General features: G+C 35.5%; 2 protein-coding genes and 1 pseudogene across 2 annotated transcripts; 2 read left to right on the top strand and 1 right to left on the bottom strand.

Annotated features, from left to right (window-relative positions):
- The first annotated feature begins 1886 nt into the window (after positions 1-1886).
- On the top strand, positions 1887-3913 carry LOC103937219 (dehydration-responsive element-binding protein 2A-like). Its single transcript, XM_009347147.3, has 2 exons — positions 1887-2050; positions 2314-3913. The coding sequence occupies exon 2, from the start codon at positions 2335-2337 to the stop codon at positions 3529-3531; it is 1197 nt and encodes a 398-aa protein (XP_009345422.1). The 5' UTR covers positions 1887-2050; positions 2314-2334; the 3' UTR covers positions 3532-3913.
- A 4858-nt stretch (positions 3914-8771) lies between these two features.
- LOC103937211 (abscisic acid receptor PYL4-like) lies at positions 8772-9638 on the top strand. The gene has a single exon (XM_009347134.3). The coding sequence runs from the start codon at positions 8876-8878 to the stop codon at positions 9497-9499; it is 624 nt and encodes a 207-aa protein (XP_009345409.1). The 5' UTR covers positions 8772-8875; the 3' UTR covers positions 9500-9638.
- Positions 9639-14634: 4996 nt separating this feature from the next.
- Positions 14635-19858, bottom strand: LOC103937584 (annotated as a pseudogene).
- Between the last annotated feature and the right edge of the window lie 122 nt (positions 19859-19980).

Here is a 19980-nt window from a genome sequence, read left to right as displayed (position 1 = left end):
ACTGACCGTACGATGTACGATGATCGGACACGATTGATTAATCTCTAGATCCCCATAAAGAGGATCCGGAGAGGATCCTTGTCCTTTGGTTTCCATCCAGATTCAAATTGTGGGAATCTAGGGATCCTCATAGCTTAGCCATTTATCGTGTATCGTGTGATCATAAATCATTTGTCTTTTTTTATTTAGAATTAAACACAAATAATAGCTGAAGAAAACTGACTGCACAATATAAAATAAAGAATTAAAGTGTAAAGATTCCTAAAATCGCGACAAAGTAAATTCGCAGAATATCCTCTTTCCGCACACCATGACCCAATCGCTTACAGTGCTCAATTCTCCACCACACGGAATTGAACATGTCACTCATGACATGATTAAGTTACTCGTCCAAAGTGAACTAAAATCGCCACGTTGCCCTACACATTGTGCGACACGTGGTGTGCATGCAAGAAGTCGACGAGGAAGACAGGATAACATAATACTGTCCGAAGGAGAGAGACATGCTGTTTACAGTTACTCTTCGTTTTCCCTTGGTAGTGAAAAATGGGTCGTGGTTGAGCCCTTGGGGTTGAGAAGAATTACGATGCAATTCGCACCTCGATGCCGTTAATCATGCAAAAAAACAATTTAACGTGAAAAATGTCAAAAATTAAAAAACTTCAGGATAATAAATTAAGTATCCTAAATAAAACATTCATACAGAAGTGCAATAGAAAGAGAGCAAAAGATGAAGAACTTACCCTATGTCGAATTTCATCAGAAAATAAATTGATGGTGATTCATATTTTTTTTTCCCTTGGTAAAGCAGCACAGCTTTGTCGAATAGAGGAGAGCATGGGAAGCAGGAGAATCCTAATTATGTTTTAATTTACCATTTTTATTTTTAGCTTAAAAATAATAAAAATAACATATAGGCTTTCTACCCATTCGTCATGGTTCAAAACTCTCCTCCTTCTCTAAATATTGTAATAGTTTTAAATTTTTCTGCCATTAATAATATAGTTGTTTTATTGGCACCTCATATATTGATAAATACACCCCACATAAAATTTAAATATCAAATGCTTTGTATGCTCTAATATGAAATGACTTACATGCCCTAATTCTTATTTCTCTCACCACTTTGGCTTTTGGTTATTCTAATCATCCAGTTCTAAAAATTTGCCAACAATTTCATCCGGGATTTGTTCAAGTTGATTAAAAAACCTGTTTAATTTTTAGGGAAACTTTGGTGTTTGAATATGTGGGGTGCTGTAAAAAATGGTGACATAAAATTTGGGGTTGTTGCAAGCATTATGTATTGGACCATGTTAATGGAGCATTCATGCATTCAAAAAAGACAAGCCTCAATTTTTCTTCCCAGAAGCTGCTTTTCTCAGAGAAAGGGTTTTTAGGAGCCCTTGAGATGAGCAGCTTCTTAGTGCATTGCCTCCTGAGAGTTACAATTTAAGAGTTGCATTTCTTGTTTTGAAATTGATTTCTCCTCGGATATGCTCTAGTATGATAGTAAGTGAGATGTGAGGGTAATTTAAGTGAGTAAATGAGATGTATTAAGATAATGTTTTGTTTAAAAAGTAAGTGTAGAGTTTTTTTAGTATGTGAGATGTAAAAAGCAATTTGTGAAGTGCTAATAAAAAAAAATCTTAATAATAATAATTAAAAAAAAAATCCCATAAGATAAGAACTGAAAAAGCCCACAGCAAGCACGCATTAGCTGTTCTGTGGCACAATCGCAAATTTCCGAATCCAGCCAGAAGCGCCACGACGCAACTAGAAAATCGCCACGTCATCACATAAATATCTAGAGGAAGGTTATAAATATCTGTCACAGGCTCACAGCGAGCAATCCCAAAGAATTCTGGATTCGATCAACTTGGAAGCTTAAAGAGCAGCAAAGCGCAAAAAGCAACCACCAAAAAAAGGCAGAAATTACAGTCGACCGGAAGGAGAAAACGCTAAAACGCGTCTGAAGTTGTCGTATAGATTCGAGAAAGTCGAAGACTGCGGTGCCAATCGGGAAGTTTGTGACGACTCAGGAGATTCCGAGGTTGGTTGAGTTTTGAGCCGTTTTGATTTCATTTCCTTTTTGCTTGATGAAATTGTCTGTTTCGTTTCTCGATTAGGGATTGCGTATCTGTTTTCTAAATTGATGTTTTATCGGCGGACTTGGGACCCAAGAAAGCTCAGAGTCCTGGTTCAATTTTGATTTGGTGTATTTGGGTCTTCGTGCTTGTGTGATTGGAACCGCAATTTGCTTTCGAGAGTTTTTGTACCCAGTTCTTAATTGGAATTTGGTTCGTGTTACCGCAGATTGTGCATAATAGAGGAGTAATGGGAGCGTATGATCAAGGCGCTAACATGTCATCTCTGCCCTTGGATTCTTCAAGGAAGAGGAAGACGCGGAGCAGGCGAGATGGGAACTCTGTTGCTGAGACACTAGAAAAGTGGAAAGAGTACAATAAGAAACTGGAATCGGGTAATAACGAGGGGAAAACGCGTAAAGTGCCCGCCAAGGGGTCGAAGAAAGGCTGTATGAAAGGCAAGGGAGGGCCTGAGAATGCACGTTGCAATTACAGAGGTGTAAGGCAAAGGACTTGGGGCAAGTGGGTCGCCGAGATTCGGGAGCCAGACAGGGGAAGCAGGCTTTGGTTAGGTACTTTTCCCACTGCCATTGATGCTGCCCTTGCGTATGATGAGGCTGCCAAGGCCATGTATGGTGCTGGTGCTCGCCTCAACCTCCCGCATGCGGCCAATTATCATCCATCGTCTTCACTGGAGACTTCTTCAGTTGCAACACCATCAGGGTCTTCTGCAGTGGCAACTCCAGGATGCTCGACTCCCACTTCAACCTCAAGTCGCTCTGAGGTTTGTGGAGACGAGGATTCCAAGCTTTTTCTTAATGTGAAAAACGAGGATGGTGAGGGCGAGTCAAGGATGTATCCGTGGTCTACTGCGGTCCCTCAAGCCAGTGGTATGGTTAAGCCAGAAATCATTGAGGACTTCACCATGGATTATCTTCGTAATAATCAACAACAACCTGTCGTCAAACCGGAAGCAGGAGTTGAGGATCATAATTGGAATGGCGGAGATGGTTTTATTGGGGATTATTCGGAGAACTTCACAACCGACGAGTTGTTTGATATGGATGAGATGTTTGACGTAAATGAGCTGTTGATGCCTTCAGATGATATTTCCCTTTGCAATTCAGGATCGGAGCAAGTTTGGAGAGCTGACGTTGGTCAGTCGGGCATGGAGACTCTCAGCAGTGAGAGGCCATCAAATTTGTTGTACCAGCTGCAGTTTCCAGACGCCAAGCTGCTCGGGAGTCTGCAGCACATGGAGCATGCCCCATTGAACTTCGAATACGGTTTTGATTTCAAGAAGCAAGAAAAGGAGGGGAGTAATCATACCGGCCAAGATGATCAAGGGTGCTTCAATCTGGGGTTGTCCGACTTAGATTGGGGAGGATTCACAGGAGGAATAACACAATCCGGAGATGGAGGTTACAACTATTCGATGGAAATGTGAAGGCCAAGTTGGGTGGGGGATTTATTAGTCTTTCCCATGACTTCGCTGTAATCCGCTCCCGGATTACCAAATCCCCGGATTCCGAAAGCAAAGAAACAGATTGTGGTGTTGATGAACTGCCCTTGTGCTTGATTTCAATTTTGTTTTGGAGATTTTGAGCTATGGTACAGGTCTGTTATACATGCCTTGCCATTCTATGCCGTTCTATGTTGAAGGGTTGATGGACAACTTGGCAATGCTATACATATATATATATATATATATGTACATATTAACTAAAAATTCTTTCATTGTGGAGTGTAGATAGGAGGAAGAAAAAGGAACTTGAAAATAGTTGAAACATCATAGTCATGGGAAATACAGACCTTTTGTGCTTTTTTTACTCTTCTGTGGCTGTTATCTTCTTCTTCTTGTCCTGTTTTCTGTTTATATACACTACGGAATTGAGCTTGTGAATAGTTGGTGTCAGTTCCTCTTTTTGGTATACGATTGAGTTTTCAATGGTGCTGTACCTGTAACAATAGTGCTTTCAGGCTAAACCGCTTAACATAGCTTTTCAGAACATTCGAATTGATACTTTTTTTTTTTTTTAATGATAAGAGTTGATAATGATCTTGGTACTTCTAAGTTTATCTCTAACTCTTTGAGTAAAACCTAAAATTTTTAGTCTAGAAAATTTTGGTTTTAATCTAGAAACAGTTTTTCTGCTCCAACTCTTCAGACCTTAATTTTTTAGCCCGACATTATTAAAGAATAAATTTAGGCTAATTTTTTTTTATAAGTACTTTTTTTTAAAAAAAAAAATTATGTACACTATCATTATTTAATTTTATGAACATTTTAACATAAAAATATTTCGATTCCGATAAATATTGAAAAATTACTAAATTTGGGTGAATTTTGAATTAAATAATTTTTTTAATTATTTTACCCATTAAATTTAAATTTGGACCGTTATATCTTTTTTTATACCGTTGGATTTTATCATATTAGATATCAATCGTTGGATTTAATAAATATGTCAATATAAAATAAACAAAACAAAAATTTGAATGTGGACCGTTGGATGAACCAACGACCCATTTAAACGTCTCCACACGGTAATAAAAAAAGAGCCGTTAGGCTCATGATAATCTTGGGAGGAATTTGAGTTTTGTTTAGGTTTTAACACTTGACTTGATTTTAGAACTAGGGCTAGAGAGATTTTTTTTTTTTTTTTTTTTTTTTGGGGTGGGAGTGGGGAGGGGTGTGAGGAATAGAAGGGAAAATTTAGAGAGTTGGTCTAACAAGAGTGCTTTTACGAAAACCGCTTGTTTTTGCTTCCGTTCTGAAGTTTTTCATTGTGGAATATGGATCGCTGCAAGTGTGAAGTTGAGTTTGATTTGTGTTCAACACAGCTTTTATTGGAAACTAATAGGAGGAAGACAAACACGATGCCTTGACTTCTGTTTTTGGTTAAAATCCTTTGGAATTATTTGAGAGATCTTTAATTCGAGCACATACAAAGCGTTATTTGTAATAGGGCCCACACCATCATGTACTAGCCACATGTGTTGATGGGGCCTATAGAGACATAATGCAAATGATAATATAAATAGATTATAAGTATAGCATTACTCATCAAGTTATTTACAAGTTTTACGAAATACGAATTGAACGTAACACCCAAAAACAAACAACAAAAGGAGGGTAAGCCTGAACCATCAAAATAACCAAAAATAAGAGCAACAAATCCTATCGAGGAAAAGATGGATGCATTAAAAATGGGTAAATTGCATAAAACTATTTCAACTATGGGTTAAATTACAATCTCATACCTTATTTTTAAACATAGCAATATCATACATCAGCTTATGAATCAAAGAAAAAATTTTTGCACATGCCTCAAACTGTGATTATTTTGTAAAGAGAAACAAGTCCTTACGTATGAGGAGCCATTTATTTTTCCCCCAACTGAAGCCCCGTCCTATTTATTGAATTCTTCAAAGACAACTAAAAACAATGAAGTTGTAAGAACAGTACCATCTGCCACGTGAAGGGGAGTGGGTTTGAAAGTTTGAAGACAATCAAGTTGCTGGAAGTGGGTGGAAAATTAGGAAGAAAAAAAAAGAAAGAAAGGACAAAAAGTAAAGTTCAGACGCATGGAATCACGCTAAAAGTTGTAAGTAAATTAAAATGGAGAAGCCGCAACTACTTGGAAGGTGAGAAGAAGATGGCAGAAATTGAAGTTTGAGCAGCCTGCAGGTGATAAAATAGAACCTAGTTGAGTTGATGGTGCATTTGGGACAGGATTATTTACTCAACTAGCCACCAAAATAATAGGCCAAATAGTTCCTCTCTGTGGGCGTGCAGCAGTTTCAGATTTTAAACCATTTGAGATAAATTTATCTTGGTTGGTAGTTTATAAGAAAATAATATTACGTAATTTACAATTCTTTGATAAAAAAAAATAGGCAATTTATAGTTTGGTGAAACCTCAAATAATTAAAGAAAGAGATTAGGAACATGTTTGAAAATAATAGAGTTTTGGAATGTCTAGAACTAACAAAAGAAAACTCTTTTTACAGACAACGAAATGCGATTTTGAATGCTAAAATTTTTGTTTTTTTTGTGTTCTTTTGCAGAGGGTTAAGAAATTGAGGTCTATTGTAAAACTAATTTGATAATATGGAGAATACTTTTCTTTTTTTTTTTTCTTAAAAAAGAGACTAGTTGGTGGTTTCGACATGGCAATCCACCATTCGGGGGACATGGAAGACTCACAGAGACATTTCAGCCACCTTTTGACCACCTTCGTGCAATTCACCAATGCCAGCTAGGAATCAAACCTAGGACGTGCTATGTGAAATACCAGTCTGAAATTCGTCCCCAACCATTGGACCACCCCTTAGTGGTTGCAATATGGGAAGTACTAGCCCAATTACTTATAAGCAAATATTTGGTCCCTCCTTTCCCTAATGTAAGATTTATACTCTCAACAAATGTGCTTCATTATTATTCATAAAATATATCCGAGTACTACTCAATGGAGCACTTGAATTTTAATAAAAATGTAGTATGTCGTGATTTCATAAAAAAGCTTCTAACAAAAAACTTATTATGTCAATCCAAATTATGTTATGACTTTTTTATAGGAAATATGATGAATCTAGCTACAACCATGGATAAATCTAGTACTAAACTAAAAAAAAAAAAAATAGTTTATATTATCAGTTGTAAACCGAACATTTCCATACGTAGCTAGATGAAGCAGCAGATGCTAAGTCTGATACGAAATTAAAAGTTATTGGTGGATAATGTTGTGTGGATTTAGATGATGAAATTTGCTGCCGGTCAATACGGATGTCGAGTAGTAGTGGATAGTTGAATTCAGCAAAAGGGACCTTCATTGGTGGAGGTTCTAAAGATGATCTGATAGATAAGTTTGGTGAAGGTGGTGAATATGTCATATACCCAATATAATGGCGATGATAATTCGAAAAGTATCTTCACACAAGTACGATTATGATAATACAAGAAATGTTAGATAAGGATTATATACTTGCAAGTAAAATTATGTTGGAAAATGCTTCTCTTTTTCTTAAAAAATGATGAAAAATGTTTCAGAATTCAATTCCTTTGCTAATTCTATACATCCACCTAATTGTTTTGCTAATCCCCAACTTTAGAGAAAAAAAAATGGTTTTGATTAACATAATCAAAATCATATTTTCTTCGTCTGATTAATTGACATATGAGTTACAAGTTATAACATAACCAAAAATTGTTTGCTAAACCAAAATAGATGTGTCACTTAACAATATAACTCGAAAGTATGAGTTCAGTGTAGTATCTATAAAAAAGAGACGTAAATTAAGGTTGACAAAATAATTAAGAAGGAAAAATGTACAATAAAAAGAAATCTTGAATTAAATAACAAAAAAATCCTAAAACATAGAGGTTGCGTTCCATCTTCAAGCTACATTTGCAATTTTGTTAAATTTTATTCGCTTTTGTAACCGAATTAAGGTGCAACGAGGTACTCTAAGAGAGAGTGGGGACTTCAAACTTACAAGATGTTGAAGAGGTAAAATCAAATCATTAAATCCAGTTATTTCTCCATTTCTCCTCCTTTTTGGTACTTGTAAATGAAAGAACTTCTCTTAGCAAATTAAGTCAATTGATTAACACTATACCGTCGAACTTTCTCTTTTTTTTTTCTTTTTTTTTTTAATATAAAAAAAAAATTAGCATTATGGTATTGTAAGTTTGCACAATGCCTGACTTTAACTCATAGACTAGTAGTATTACTGTATTAGTATAACTGTCCGGCCTATTTCTTGTTTAAGAAATTAAGTTTCTAAGTTTGACTCCTAATAATATTGTATGAAAAGACTAAATTGCATTGGATGAAGAAATAGCTAAGATAAAAAAAAAAATGGAAGCATATAAAATTCGGCATGCACGATACAATATGCTTGAATCATCTTTTCTAACGGTTGATAGGCACTCGTTTTAGAAGAGTTTATAAACCCTATTTTACATAGAAAAATATATATATATATATATATACATGTATATATATAAATTAAATTAAAGAGGCCATTGTGTGGGGGTGGGGTAATTGGATCACCTAATAAAAGTTTAACAGAAAAGTGCAAGGTTGAATACAGAAGAATCAACAAGCAAATTTAAAAAATGTTTAGAATAAAGAAAAAGAACAAGAAATTAGTTATATAAAAAAAACAAGTGGCAAAAGTTGTAGTTGGAAATCAAGAAAATGGATAAATAAATAAACCAAGTCCAAAGAAAATAGTTGCAAGTTGAGCATCCACTTGCGAGGCCGGCGTAATGTTTGTGATCAACATCATCACTCCCTCCAACCCCAATCCCTATTTCTGTCTCTTCCATACATTTAGAACATGATCGTGTCATGTAACTCATGTTAATATTATTTCACCCAAATTACCGTGTTAATATGTTATTTTTTAGTCTACCATCAAAATAATAGAGCATATCAATTATATCTTCGATTGAAGTAATAAGACATACAAATTATGTTATCAATCAAAGTAGTAAAATATATCAATTATAACATGTAAAATAGTACAAAACGTAACTTGTTCGCAGTATTCATAAAAATTTCTCTCTCACTCTTATCTCTTTTTGTCCGAGGAAACAGCAAAAAATAATCCAAGTGGAACTCATCGCCAGCTTAAACAACTAATACCCTCTCTCTCTCTCTCCCTCCCTCCCTATGCCCCCCCCCCATCTCTCTGCCCATAATATATAATGATCATATCTAAACTTTGAACCCAGCCCCTTGTCAACAAATACATAGAGAGAAACACAACACCAAAAGCAAATGCCTTCACCAATCCAATTTCAAAGACCAATCAACCCTCCTAATTATCACCACCCCACAAACACAATCCACCACAAACAATTCCAATCCCAGCCAGTCGCCGCCTCAGTCGACCTCACACGCCACCACTCCCTCGTGATGGCTCCCAACCAGTGCTGTTCTTCCGTCGTGCAATCCATCGAGGCACCCGTCCCGACTGTCTGGTCCGTCGTGCGGCGCTTCGACAACCCGCAAGCATACAAGCACTTCCTCAAGAGCTGCCACGTCATCGACGGAAACGGCGACGTGGGCACGCTCCGGGAGGTCCACGTGGTGTCGGGACTACCAGCGGGGTCCAGCACGGAGCGCCTTGAGATTCTGGACGATGAGCGGCACGTGATCAGCTTCAGCGTGGTGGGCGGGGACCATCGGCTGACGAACTACCGGTCCGTTACCACACTGCACGACTCGCCCAACGGAGTGGGGACCGTCGTTGTCGAGTCGTACGTGGTGGACGTACCGCCGGGGAACACGAAAGAGGAGACGTGCGTGTTTGTGGACACAATTGTGCGTTGCAACTTGCAGTCGTTGGCTCAGATCGCGGAGAGTATGGCCAATAAGCCCACCACCAAGAAACCCTCATGAAATTTTTCACGTTTCATGATTCTTTTTTTTCCTTTCTTTAAGGCTCGATCTCTGCAGCTGGTTGAAAAATGGTCAAAGCTTGTTGTATGATATTGTGTATATTAATGCATGTTATAAATTACCTCTTTAATTTCCTTTACCATGTGATCTCAGATTGTTCAATCGATCTACATAACATTATTATGTTTGAATAGGCACTTTATGCAAAGGGGTTTTCATTTTTTTTTTTGAAAAAATAGGGATAGGTGTGGGACTCACTCCACATTAAATTTTAACAATTCGAATCATCTATTTTGTAAGTCTCGATTCATAGATTATTCTTGTAAAAATTCAATTCAATCGGAAATCATTTGCCTATTTAATTATCAAGATAAAATTTCATTATTTCTTATATAACAAAGTATTCGTTACCCAATTAAATGTCTTAAATATTTCTGATTTGGCTAATATTTTGCAAAGATGATCTATGTGGTGCAACTTAAAAAATAGATTGTTCGGATTATTAAAATTCCATTTGGTTTGGACCCCGCAACTAATCCCTATTTAAAAAAAAAAAAAAAAAAAATAGGAATCCCTTCCCTTAAAGGCCTCTTATGTTTGAAATATCATCTTATTATTTCATAAACTATGTCCAATTTCACGGTGCATTCATCCTTCTAATTTCTCTTGTTTCCTTTGTGTTTTGTTTTTTCATTTCTTTAAATGAGAAATAGTTTGCTTATGTAAGTTCTATATATTCCACTCAATACTACGGTTTGATGGTATTCCTTTTCACTTGGACACGAGAGGTCTTAGGTTCGAATTTCGTGGATGACGAATTCGATACTAAATTAGGCTGCCCATTGTGTGACTTTGCCGAACTCCCCCTCCCCTTAGTGTAAAAATATCAATGTACTAAAAAAAATGTAAGTTATATATATAGACCCTTTATGCAAAGGGATCTCTATTTTTTTTGAAAAAAAAAAAAGAGAATTAAGTGTGGGGCTCACTCCACATCGAATTTTAACGATCTGAATTGTCTATTTCGTAAGTCTTGATTCATAGATCATTCTTGCAAAAATTCAATTTAATTCGAAACCATTTGCCTATTTAATTATCAAGATCAAATTGCATTGTTTCTTATATAATAAAGTGTTCGTTCAATTCTTTGAACACAATTAGATGTCTTAAATATTTCTAATTTGGCTAATATTTTGCAATGATGATCCATGAGGTACAACTTGAAAATAAACGGTTCAGATTGTTAAAGTTTGATAAGGTGTGGACCCCACAATTAATCCCCATTTTTATAAAAAAAAATGGAGATCCCTTCCCTTAAAAGATTCATCTATATATATATATATATATATATATATATATAGGGAATTGTTATTAGCATTCCAAAAATCTCATTCTATACTTCAAACTTTCTATATTTGGAAAGAAAAGTACACTTGTGAGGAGTGTAGAATGAGATTATATTATTTATATTAAAAGACTATGTTAACAAAATTAATTAGAACTTTTCTACGACTTTGTCCATTGTTTGTTTCTTCAATGTTTACTCTTACTGTTTCTCTATATTGTATTATATATAAAGTCTTTAAAATGTATGTATTGTATTATATATATGAAGTCTTATAAATGTATGTTATAGGGTAAATGTGGAACTTGAGGACTAACCCTGGTTCCATTGAGGTTCTCCCTTCAGCTAATTCCGATAAAATGGAAACAACTATAGCAGATTGATCCCAGATAATAATAATATAGTATGCATATTTCTGAATTATATGTATATATAACTAATATATGATCTCTCTATTTCGAATCCACTTGAAACATCAAACAGGTTTTTTCAATAAAATCTCTTCAAACAGCCGAAGGATTTTTTGTTAAAAGAAAGAGTATATGATCTCTCTCTATACAGCTAATGAGCTTCGGATGCGTTTCTTTCCGTAAGCTAGTACTGTACACTATTATTAAAAAATGAAAGTTGGCTAAGAAATTGACTAATCCTTCTTCTCATATGTCATATATATCCGCAATGCCGATGAGATAACTGCTGTAAAGTGTGAAGATTCGCAACAATATTGCACTGGCACCGATGTGCAGAGACAGATAGTACTGTAAGTACAAGCAGAACAAGGTTAAAGTTAATGAATTACAATGTAGCTTCTATAAGAATCTTGATGCATGGGGGTGACCATGACCAATTGTTATAAAGAACACGATTTTTTGTTACAGTTTTACTTACTGAACATAATAGATAAGAAGAAACAGTGCAATCCAGAAAGTGAGTACGTCGGACCTTGCAAGAGGAGAATCAAAGGCTCGAAAGACCAATTATGTTATCAAAAATGTTATTTTTACTATCTAGTTGTACCACAACTTGTGTTATTTCTTAAATAGAGATGGAAACCACATGAGTTAACGAGATTCCTTTATATTAGAAAGATGATACAAGTGATGATACAACTAGATAGTAAGTATAGCACTACTCTTTATTTTATTGATACTAGCATGTTATATATATGGTACATATTATGAAATCAATCCTGAAATTCTTTTAACAAACAATATTATACATGTGAGAAAACATTACTTCAGAAAATAGTAATATAGTAAAATTCCCAATGGTCATATAAAAAATCAAAATAACTTTAATAAACATATTTCGACATTTTGGTTTGCCTACATGATTATTTTTTAATAACGATGACACAATAATAACATAACGACAACACAATGATAATATAATAACGACATAATAAACATGAATCATTTCCTACTATGAAATATCAAAATATGTTTATTATAGTTATTTCTCTTATCAAAATACTTAAATAGTAATTGTTCTACCATACACATACTCCGTCACTTAGATCCCTCAACAAAGTAATGGATCTAACGACTTTAAGTACCCAAGTGTGCCATACTCCAGACCCTATAAATAGATATGGTGTGCATATGTACATGCATTACCTACCAAAAAAAATTTACATGCATCAATTACTTGTTAAATTGATAAAAAAAAAACAATGAAAAGGTTTTTTTTATATAAAGGAAATGGAAAATTTAGAAATTGGACTAAGAAGATAGCACCTTGAAAAAACAGTCTTTTTTTTTTTTTATAAATAAATCAAGCTAACTTCTAAAACTTGATAATAAAAAATTAAAAAAAAACCCTTCTTTCTTTACTTGTTGTATTTATAAGTTAATACTCATTCATATTAAATCCCATAGGGTTTTTAGACGTGATTGAATGAGAAGGGTAAAAAATATATGGGGAGGGGCACTCAAGAACTAAAATTGATTTTGCAACTATTTAAGAAAGTCAATATAAGATTTTTTTAAAAGACAAAAAAAGGTGAGGAAGCATGTGCCCTCTGATCCTATGCTCCTGACGTCCCTAAAGATGTGCACGGATAATGCTAGGAAGATTAAATTTGTAAATTAAAAGACATAGAAGTTGATAATTGAATTTTACTTAAGTATTAATTAACATGCTTATTTCATATTGGTAACGCATAATTTAGTTTTCCAATTTAGTCTACAAATTTGACCACCCTAACATTACTCAAGGTACATATGATCTGATTATAAAAAATATATGATTTCATTTATTTTTTTTTGAACGAATATGATTTCATTATGTATGTCATTTTTTTTAATAAAAAATATACCTGCTTTCCGTTTCTTACCATAGCTTGAGGATCTAGTTGGCATTGTTTATTTTTAAGTAAGACGTACTACTAATTCATTTCAAATCTGACGTGTTATGTTTTATCGTCTTCGATCTTGTATTTTTACATAGAAGCACAGGCACGGAGCTTTTGAATATCGTATCATGTTGTGCTAAAGTGGTAATTGGCGATGTTGAGGAATCAATATTCGGTGCATTGGATTGCAACTTGACTTAAACAACGATCAAGTTGGTTTGGGAAGCAAAAGTAAGTTGCAAGTTTTGCCTCCCTTTTATTATATAAATTCTACCCTACATACGTTGTTTGTTGGAAGAGATATATAATCTCCATTAGCTGGCTGCAAGTTGATTAGCAAGTTGGCAAGGAGGCAATTAATGCTCCATCTTGTTTACAAAATCAAAGCCACCATTACCTCATCACTTACGAGAGATTTTTCGGGAAGATCGAAATACAAAATGGTACATTACGTGTCAATATATAAATGATGTGATATGTGTGTTAAAAAATTAATAACTTAAATATTAAAAATTTTCATCACTTATATAAAAACACTTGAAATACCACTCGTATTCCAATCACATTAAAAAATTTCTCATCACGTAAGTGCATGCGTGCCCCATGACTAATTTGACACGGTCAACCAAAACTCTAATATTTTGGTTGAAATTTCCTTCAACCAACCATTGTCTAAAGGTCCAAAAGACCGCTATATAAATATAGCAAGTTTAATTTCCATGATCAATGTAAGACCAGTCCAAAAACTGTAAACAATATCAACTCAGAAGTTTAGAGATCTCATATCCGAATGTTCCATTTCGATAAATATAAAAAACAGCTTACGACGGTCCACAAACTTTATAATTTTCTAGCTTGTAGGTGGTCCTCAATTTCCATTTTAGTCAATAGCTATATATTGAACGTACACATATATACACTATTAAAGGTACAGAAGAAAGTGTGTTTGTATGTCTATGCTGAAATTTGTCTTAGGGTTTAGAAAATTTATCCGAGTAATATATAACATAGCTAGTGACGATCTGAATTACAAGATCGAATTTTTATGTGCATGCGTATATAAATGAATGGCTTTCTGCTTGTCCTTCCTCAATTTTTGGAGACTTTTCCACTAATTATGCAAGAACATTATCAAAGCAATTGATGTTTAAATTGTCCCTTAAATTATGTGGTGTTTTCCACTAAGCAAAGATTTCGGGTCCCAAAGTACTCTTTAATCTTTTATTTTGATGAGTACTACTTTTGGTGATTAGAGTGCACGATTTGTATTATTTCATCAGCTTTATATATATGTAATGCTTCACAAATATATTTTTATGGGAAATTGGTTAAATTAAAGAATGTTGAAGATAATCTCAAATGTTAAACTGATCAATTTAATTGTTTACTATATTTTTCGGAAGTATAATCTAATATCACCCGCATGAGCATTTTTTACTAAGTCAAAGGATAGAAAAGTTTGGCAAATAGAAGCTCATTCCAAGTATCTTGAAGGCCAGGCAAGCACCAATGCACACAGTCGGCATAGCTAATAGGGTTTGCTAATTGTTCTGGGGACAGCCGGCTCCACTGCTTCTTGTAGATTGATGTGTGCATCTTTCCGATAGCTTGAGAGTTGGGTGATGTTGAGAAAGGTAATGGGCACCTTTGATTTATTGAACACCTCTCCTATGATCTGCATTATGTCATTCGTAGAATCTGAACCCTTGTAGTTAGGATCTTCACTCAAAGTAGTTTGATTGTAGTAGCTGCCTCCTCGGTCTCCTCCCCAGTCTGTGCTCCTCGCAAATATGTTTCTGTCATTTAATTTATGTCAAGTTTCTGTCAAACTGTTAAGACTTCATTCGAACGGGGGAATTTGAAAAAAAAAAATGATATGGTTTTAACAACGAGACTAAATTTGCTATAGAAGTTAGAAAGCATCGGATTGCATGCATTTGAGATAACTACATGCAAAGAAACATTTGAAGTTCAGTTTTTTTCTTTCTTTTCAATTGTTAGTCTTGGCATGTATATTATATCTTTACAATGTTATCTAAATCCCTAGATTTGGAATCCCACCATCCCAACAGGCCCTTATTTGAATTATCTGGTATCTTGATAGGAATTAGGTGACAGGAAACATCATGACTGATAATTTATATATCTTAGCAACTCAACTTGACAACCACTCATCCCTTTCTAATTCGTATCTAAAATCAAATACAGTACTGGACATGTTTTATAGGAAAAACTGAAAATTTTGCATTTAATTATTGTTGTGTCTACATTATCTTTATAAGGTGAACTGCCAATTTAGTTCCCGAATTATCACTTCAGTGAAAATTAGGTCTCTAAACTATTTTTTTAAAGAAAAATCAGTCATTGAATTATAAAAATCTGCCACTTATATCCCTAATATTATATTAGAAACTACTATATTCAATTTTTCATCAATTTAAGCCACATTACTTGCATTTGATACACATTGGAGGGTAAATTGGTAGTTTTTCATAAAGAAATAGTGTATGGAGTTAACTTTGGAGGATAAATTGGTAGTTTTTGATAAATAAATAAAAAATAGTGTAATTTAACTTTTGAGGGTAAATGAGACGTTAATTCGCAACCTATATGAAATATTAAAGGCTTATAGACAAGAAAATGATGGTATTACACTCTAACACGCTATTGTTAGGATGCAATGAGAATGGTGTTGCATCCCGCATTACTTAGTTGTGTTCCCGCTGCGCTAACTTTCTAACTTCGCCCTTGCTAGTATATAAAAAGTTTATGCAAATGTTACTTTACCAAGAATGCAGAAAGAAAAAAAAATGCAGAATCATTTCCTATTCTATTTGTACGCAAAAAAACTCTGCGTGCATTAGTAAATGGATGGTGATAGAAAAGAACTCACTTTCCATGAACAGGTGACATACTAGTGAAAAAGCCCCTCGTCTTCCCGGGATCCATGTTCATCTGCACCCATCTTACCAAACTTTTCATCGCCATACGATATGCTTCCATGGTTGGCATCTCCACGACATTTTTCACCTCATCATCAAAGGACCCTAATCTGCAAATTAAAAGCTTAAGCAATTAGACATATAATTAAGCAATGCAGGAAGAAAAGGTAAACTACTTAAACAAATAATTAATATGCATAATTTGTGAAAATTAAGGAGAGATATTGATGTGTGTACAAGATTTTAAACTTGAAGCGTGCAGTCATCCACCAGAGGTAGGTGTTAAACACCAATATGTCAACACCCTCCCAATGTTTTCCATGCTTATTGATGGATCCTTTCCTTACAATCTTTTCAGATACCCTATGCACCACGGCATTATCTGAGTTTGATTCAAGAAGAAATGGTGCCCAATAGAACTCAATTGTGGCATTGTATTCCTGAAAAAACTTGGAAAATAATAATGTCAAAGATTTCACAGAAGGTGCTCAGCGGTCCACTATTAATGGGTCAAGCACAGATATTGTTCCTACCAACAACGACCTTGCGCGGGTGGAAAGCGCTTGTTTTGCGGCTCCGGCACTCTGAGCTAATATCACCCAATTTCGCTACATGTTAGCTAGTTGGTGTGCGGTTTTATCACATGCAATTAAAAGTGAAACCACTTGAATATAAGTTATATTTTACATCATGCAACAAAATAATTCAGTAAAACAGGAACAACTTTGTTCATTTGGTATGAAACAAAATAATGAAACACTTGATCACCTTGGCTATGAAAACAGTTCGTGAGTCTGATTCGAAGGATTCCATAGCTTTAGCATAACTGGGGATAACTGAGCGGAGAAGGCAAATCATGGAAGCAAATTGACCCCGGTTTAGAGAATCTCCGACGAACATCATCCTCCACCCTCGTAGTGTCTCGAGCATCAGAGTGGCGTTGAAGCTGCAGGAATATGTTGCCACAAGGGTATTGTACATGTTACAATCAATAATCCAACATCAAGAAACATAAATTATGGTTTATTTGTTGGAGTTTTAAACACTGCATGCATAGAACCACATATACACGATGACATGCATACGTAAATACAATGAATAACTTACCTGGAGAAGTGCTCGACATCAGCGCAAGGGATATCGGGAGTCTTCTACACTCAGCAGCTATATCCAGCTAGAATAGGGTTTGCTCAGGAAAAGGATGGCGCTGTGAGTGTAGGGACGTCCCAATATATAGCCAACCATCCTAGGTATCAGGCCTATCAACTGATACCCGGATTGCTACATTGATTAGGGTTCAATACAGTCCTATTCCATTATGAACTCTTGTCAAAACATGATAAGGTTATCTGATTAATTTGCATGTTTGTTAGGACTCTCAATCCCAGCCAATTAAGTCCGAAATCTTCTCAACTTGATAACTTAAAACTAAGGTACAAGTTTAACGAGAACTAGAAGTCATTCTCCTTGACACTCACATCTTACATTATTAGCTCTTAAGTGACAAAAGCATACGGTTAGGGTCCAAACATTTGTGGGTATTTTGTAAGGTCTACAACTTTATAGGCTCACAACGGATTGGGCAGTTGACCCACATATTACAAAGAAAATAAGACTATGTAACTACTAATAAGATTTGATTTCTACGCACTTATTTTTATTTTTATATATTTTTATTTTTTGAATTGAATAAACAAAAGAAAAAAAAAGTGGGAATCATTTCGCTTAAGTTCCTAGTAAAAATTGGAGAAAACGAGAAATTTGCGAGTTTTACCTCCAATGCAATGTTCTTTTCGAATATTGGGATTTTAATCGATTGTAAAATTGGGTTAATGACTAGTATGGGATGTCTCGCATTCAACTTAGATGTATATACAAGCTTTCGATACAAAATTGTTAATGTTGGTCGTGTAGTTTGGCTCAAATTACTTGCCCCTTCGTTAATATCCCCACACTACACCACAAAAGCTCATCAAGAATGCAAAAAATGCGTCATTGTTTCAGTTCTAGGAGGCGAAAATTAAGTGTTCTTGATGGGGAGGTCCTTGTTTCCCCCAATTTAGGACTCAAATATATCGCAGGAACTGTGTACTTGTATCTTAAAGAAGGATAAAAAAATATGTTGTATGAGATTACAATTGTCCTTCCAAACCGTTTTGTTTCTCGGTGACGAGATTGTAAGTAGGGATCGAGAGAACTGGGAGAGTTCCCGTCGTACGATGCTTTAGTAAAGCGAAAAACCGGCTCAACTTTCCCAAATAACGCCGATTAAAACGACTTTTTTTATAGAGACTGAGCCACTGACCTGGGAAGATCGCAGCCGTGGGTCTGCCAACGCCATTTCTGGTACTTTGTCGGGTCGCCCGTGTTCATGGCAAGTCAGCTGCGGCTGAATGTACGGGCACTCCGATTCCTCGTAAAGCGACCGAGTCAACTCGTCAAAAAATCCACCTCCCGCTGAACACGTCGCACCCTTCCTCGTTCTTACCGATGGTGAACGGCGGCAGCTCCTCCCTCTTCGTCTCTAACCCCATAATTCGGACGGCAGTGGGGCCGAGTTGAAGATCTACGTCGAAAATGCACGTCAAATCCTCGCCGAAGAAAAAGACGGCAAAGAGAAGCAAAGCGAACACTGTAAAGAGGTGATGGGAGACGCGACACTTCCGTACAATAGGAGTTGGTGGCTTCATTTTTGCATGCATGGGCTTCTGGTGCTGTACCTTTTTTTTTTTTTTTTTTTTTTTTTTTATGAATCTGTTTATAATTAAGATTTTACTTGTTAAGGGTATAGAGGTCGTCGATGAAGAAAGAAGATAATGATTATATAGAAATAATATTTGATGTTTCTAATTAATAAGTTTCCATTTTTGATGATACGCAATCTACAGTATATTACAATATTTGATGTGTGGTAAAATTTCCTTATGTACTCCTTTCCTTGCCTTTTGATTTTTGAAGAAGATACAAGCAGTAGGTTTTTGTTCTAAAAACCCTAGATTCATAATCCCACACCCAATCGTAGAACCGAAATTCATATTCTAAAGCATTAATTTTTTACACTCGCATTTTGTCCATTTGAGTTCCTTCTCTTTCTTTTTTTAATAAAAAAGAGGACAACTGAGAGTGACGTTATCCACCCATTTTGGTCTCGGAGGAGACTAGTTGGGATTTTCGCACTCTTATCCGTTCGAGTTCCTTCTCTCTCACTTTAATGCTTTGGAATGGTTCTCTAATTTTGATTACTTAGTTAACAAGACACGAGAAGTACGTAAGTGAGTGAAGAGAATGGAAGTTGATAAGTACAGTAGCAATCAATTATTTAAAGTGGATGCCTTGTACAACAAGGAAGATGGTGGTCATATTCCAATGATAATGGGTTGCGGTGTCCCTAAATTTGTAAGGACTAAATGGTCTAACATCAGAAGGATGGAGAATCTGAAAGTGGTATAAGAGTTCTTGGGCAACCCTTCACTTATTACAAGCTGGTTTAAGTTCTACTCACGAGCTCTTAACAAAATTAGTGGAGAACTCTAGGCACTTGCGGGTTATCGACTTCATTGTCTCAACCCCAGCAACTCGGCTCGTCAGATGAACCCGCCCGCATCTTGACTCTTAGCTCCAACTGAAACTCATGAGGCGCTGCCACAGGCACCAACACTGCCTGAAGGTTGTTGCCGGCCAGAGACCAGTTGGTTGCTTTGTGCTAGAACTTCTTTTTTCCTGAGTGGCTTTTGAAAATTAAATCTCAATCATCCACTTATTTTGCTTTGTAAAATTAGAAGCTATGATTATATATTAGAGGGAGCTCTCAAGTTTGACTAACAAAAACGACAACGTACGA

The sequence above is a fragment of a genome, unplaced genomic scaffold, assembly GCF_019419815.1.
Source record: "Pyrus x bretschneideri cultivar Hongxiangsu unplaced genomic scaffold, Pyrus_bretschneideri_v1 Contig32, whole genome shotgun sequence".
Taxonomy (NCBI): Eukaryota; Viridiplantae; Streptophyta; class Magnoliopsida; order Rosales; family Rosaceae; genus Pyrus; species Pyrus x bretschneideri.
Note: the sequence above shows the minus strand (reverse complement) of the source record. Positions and strands in the feature narration are given on the sequence as shown.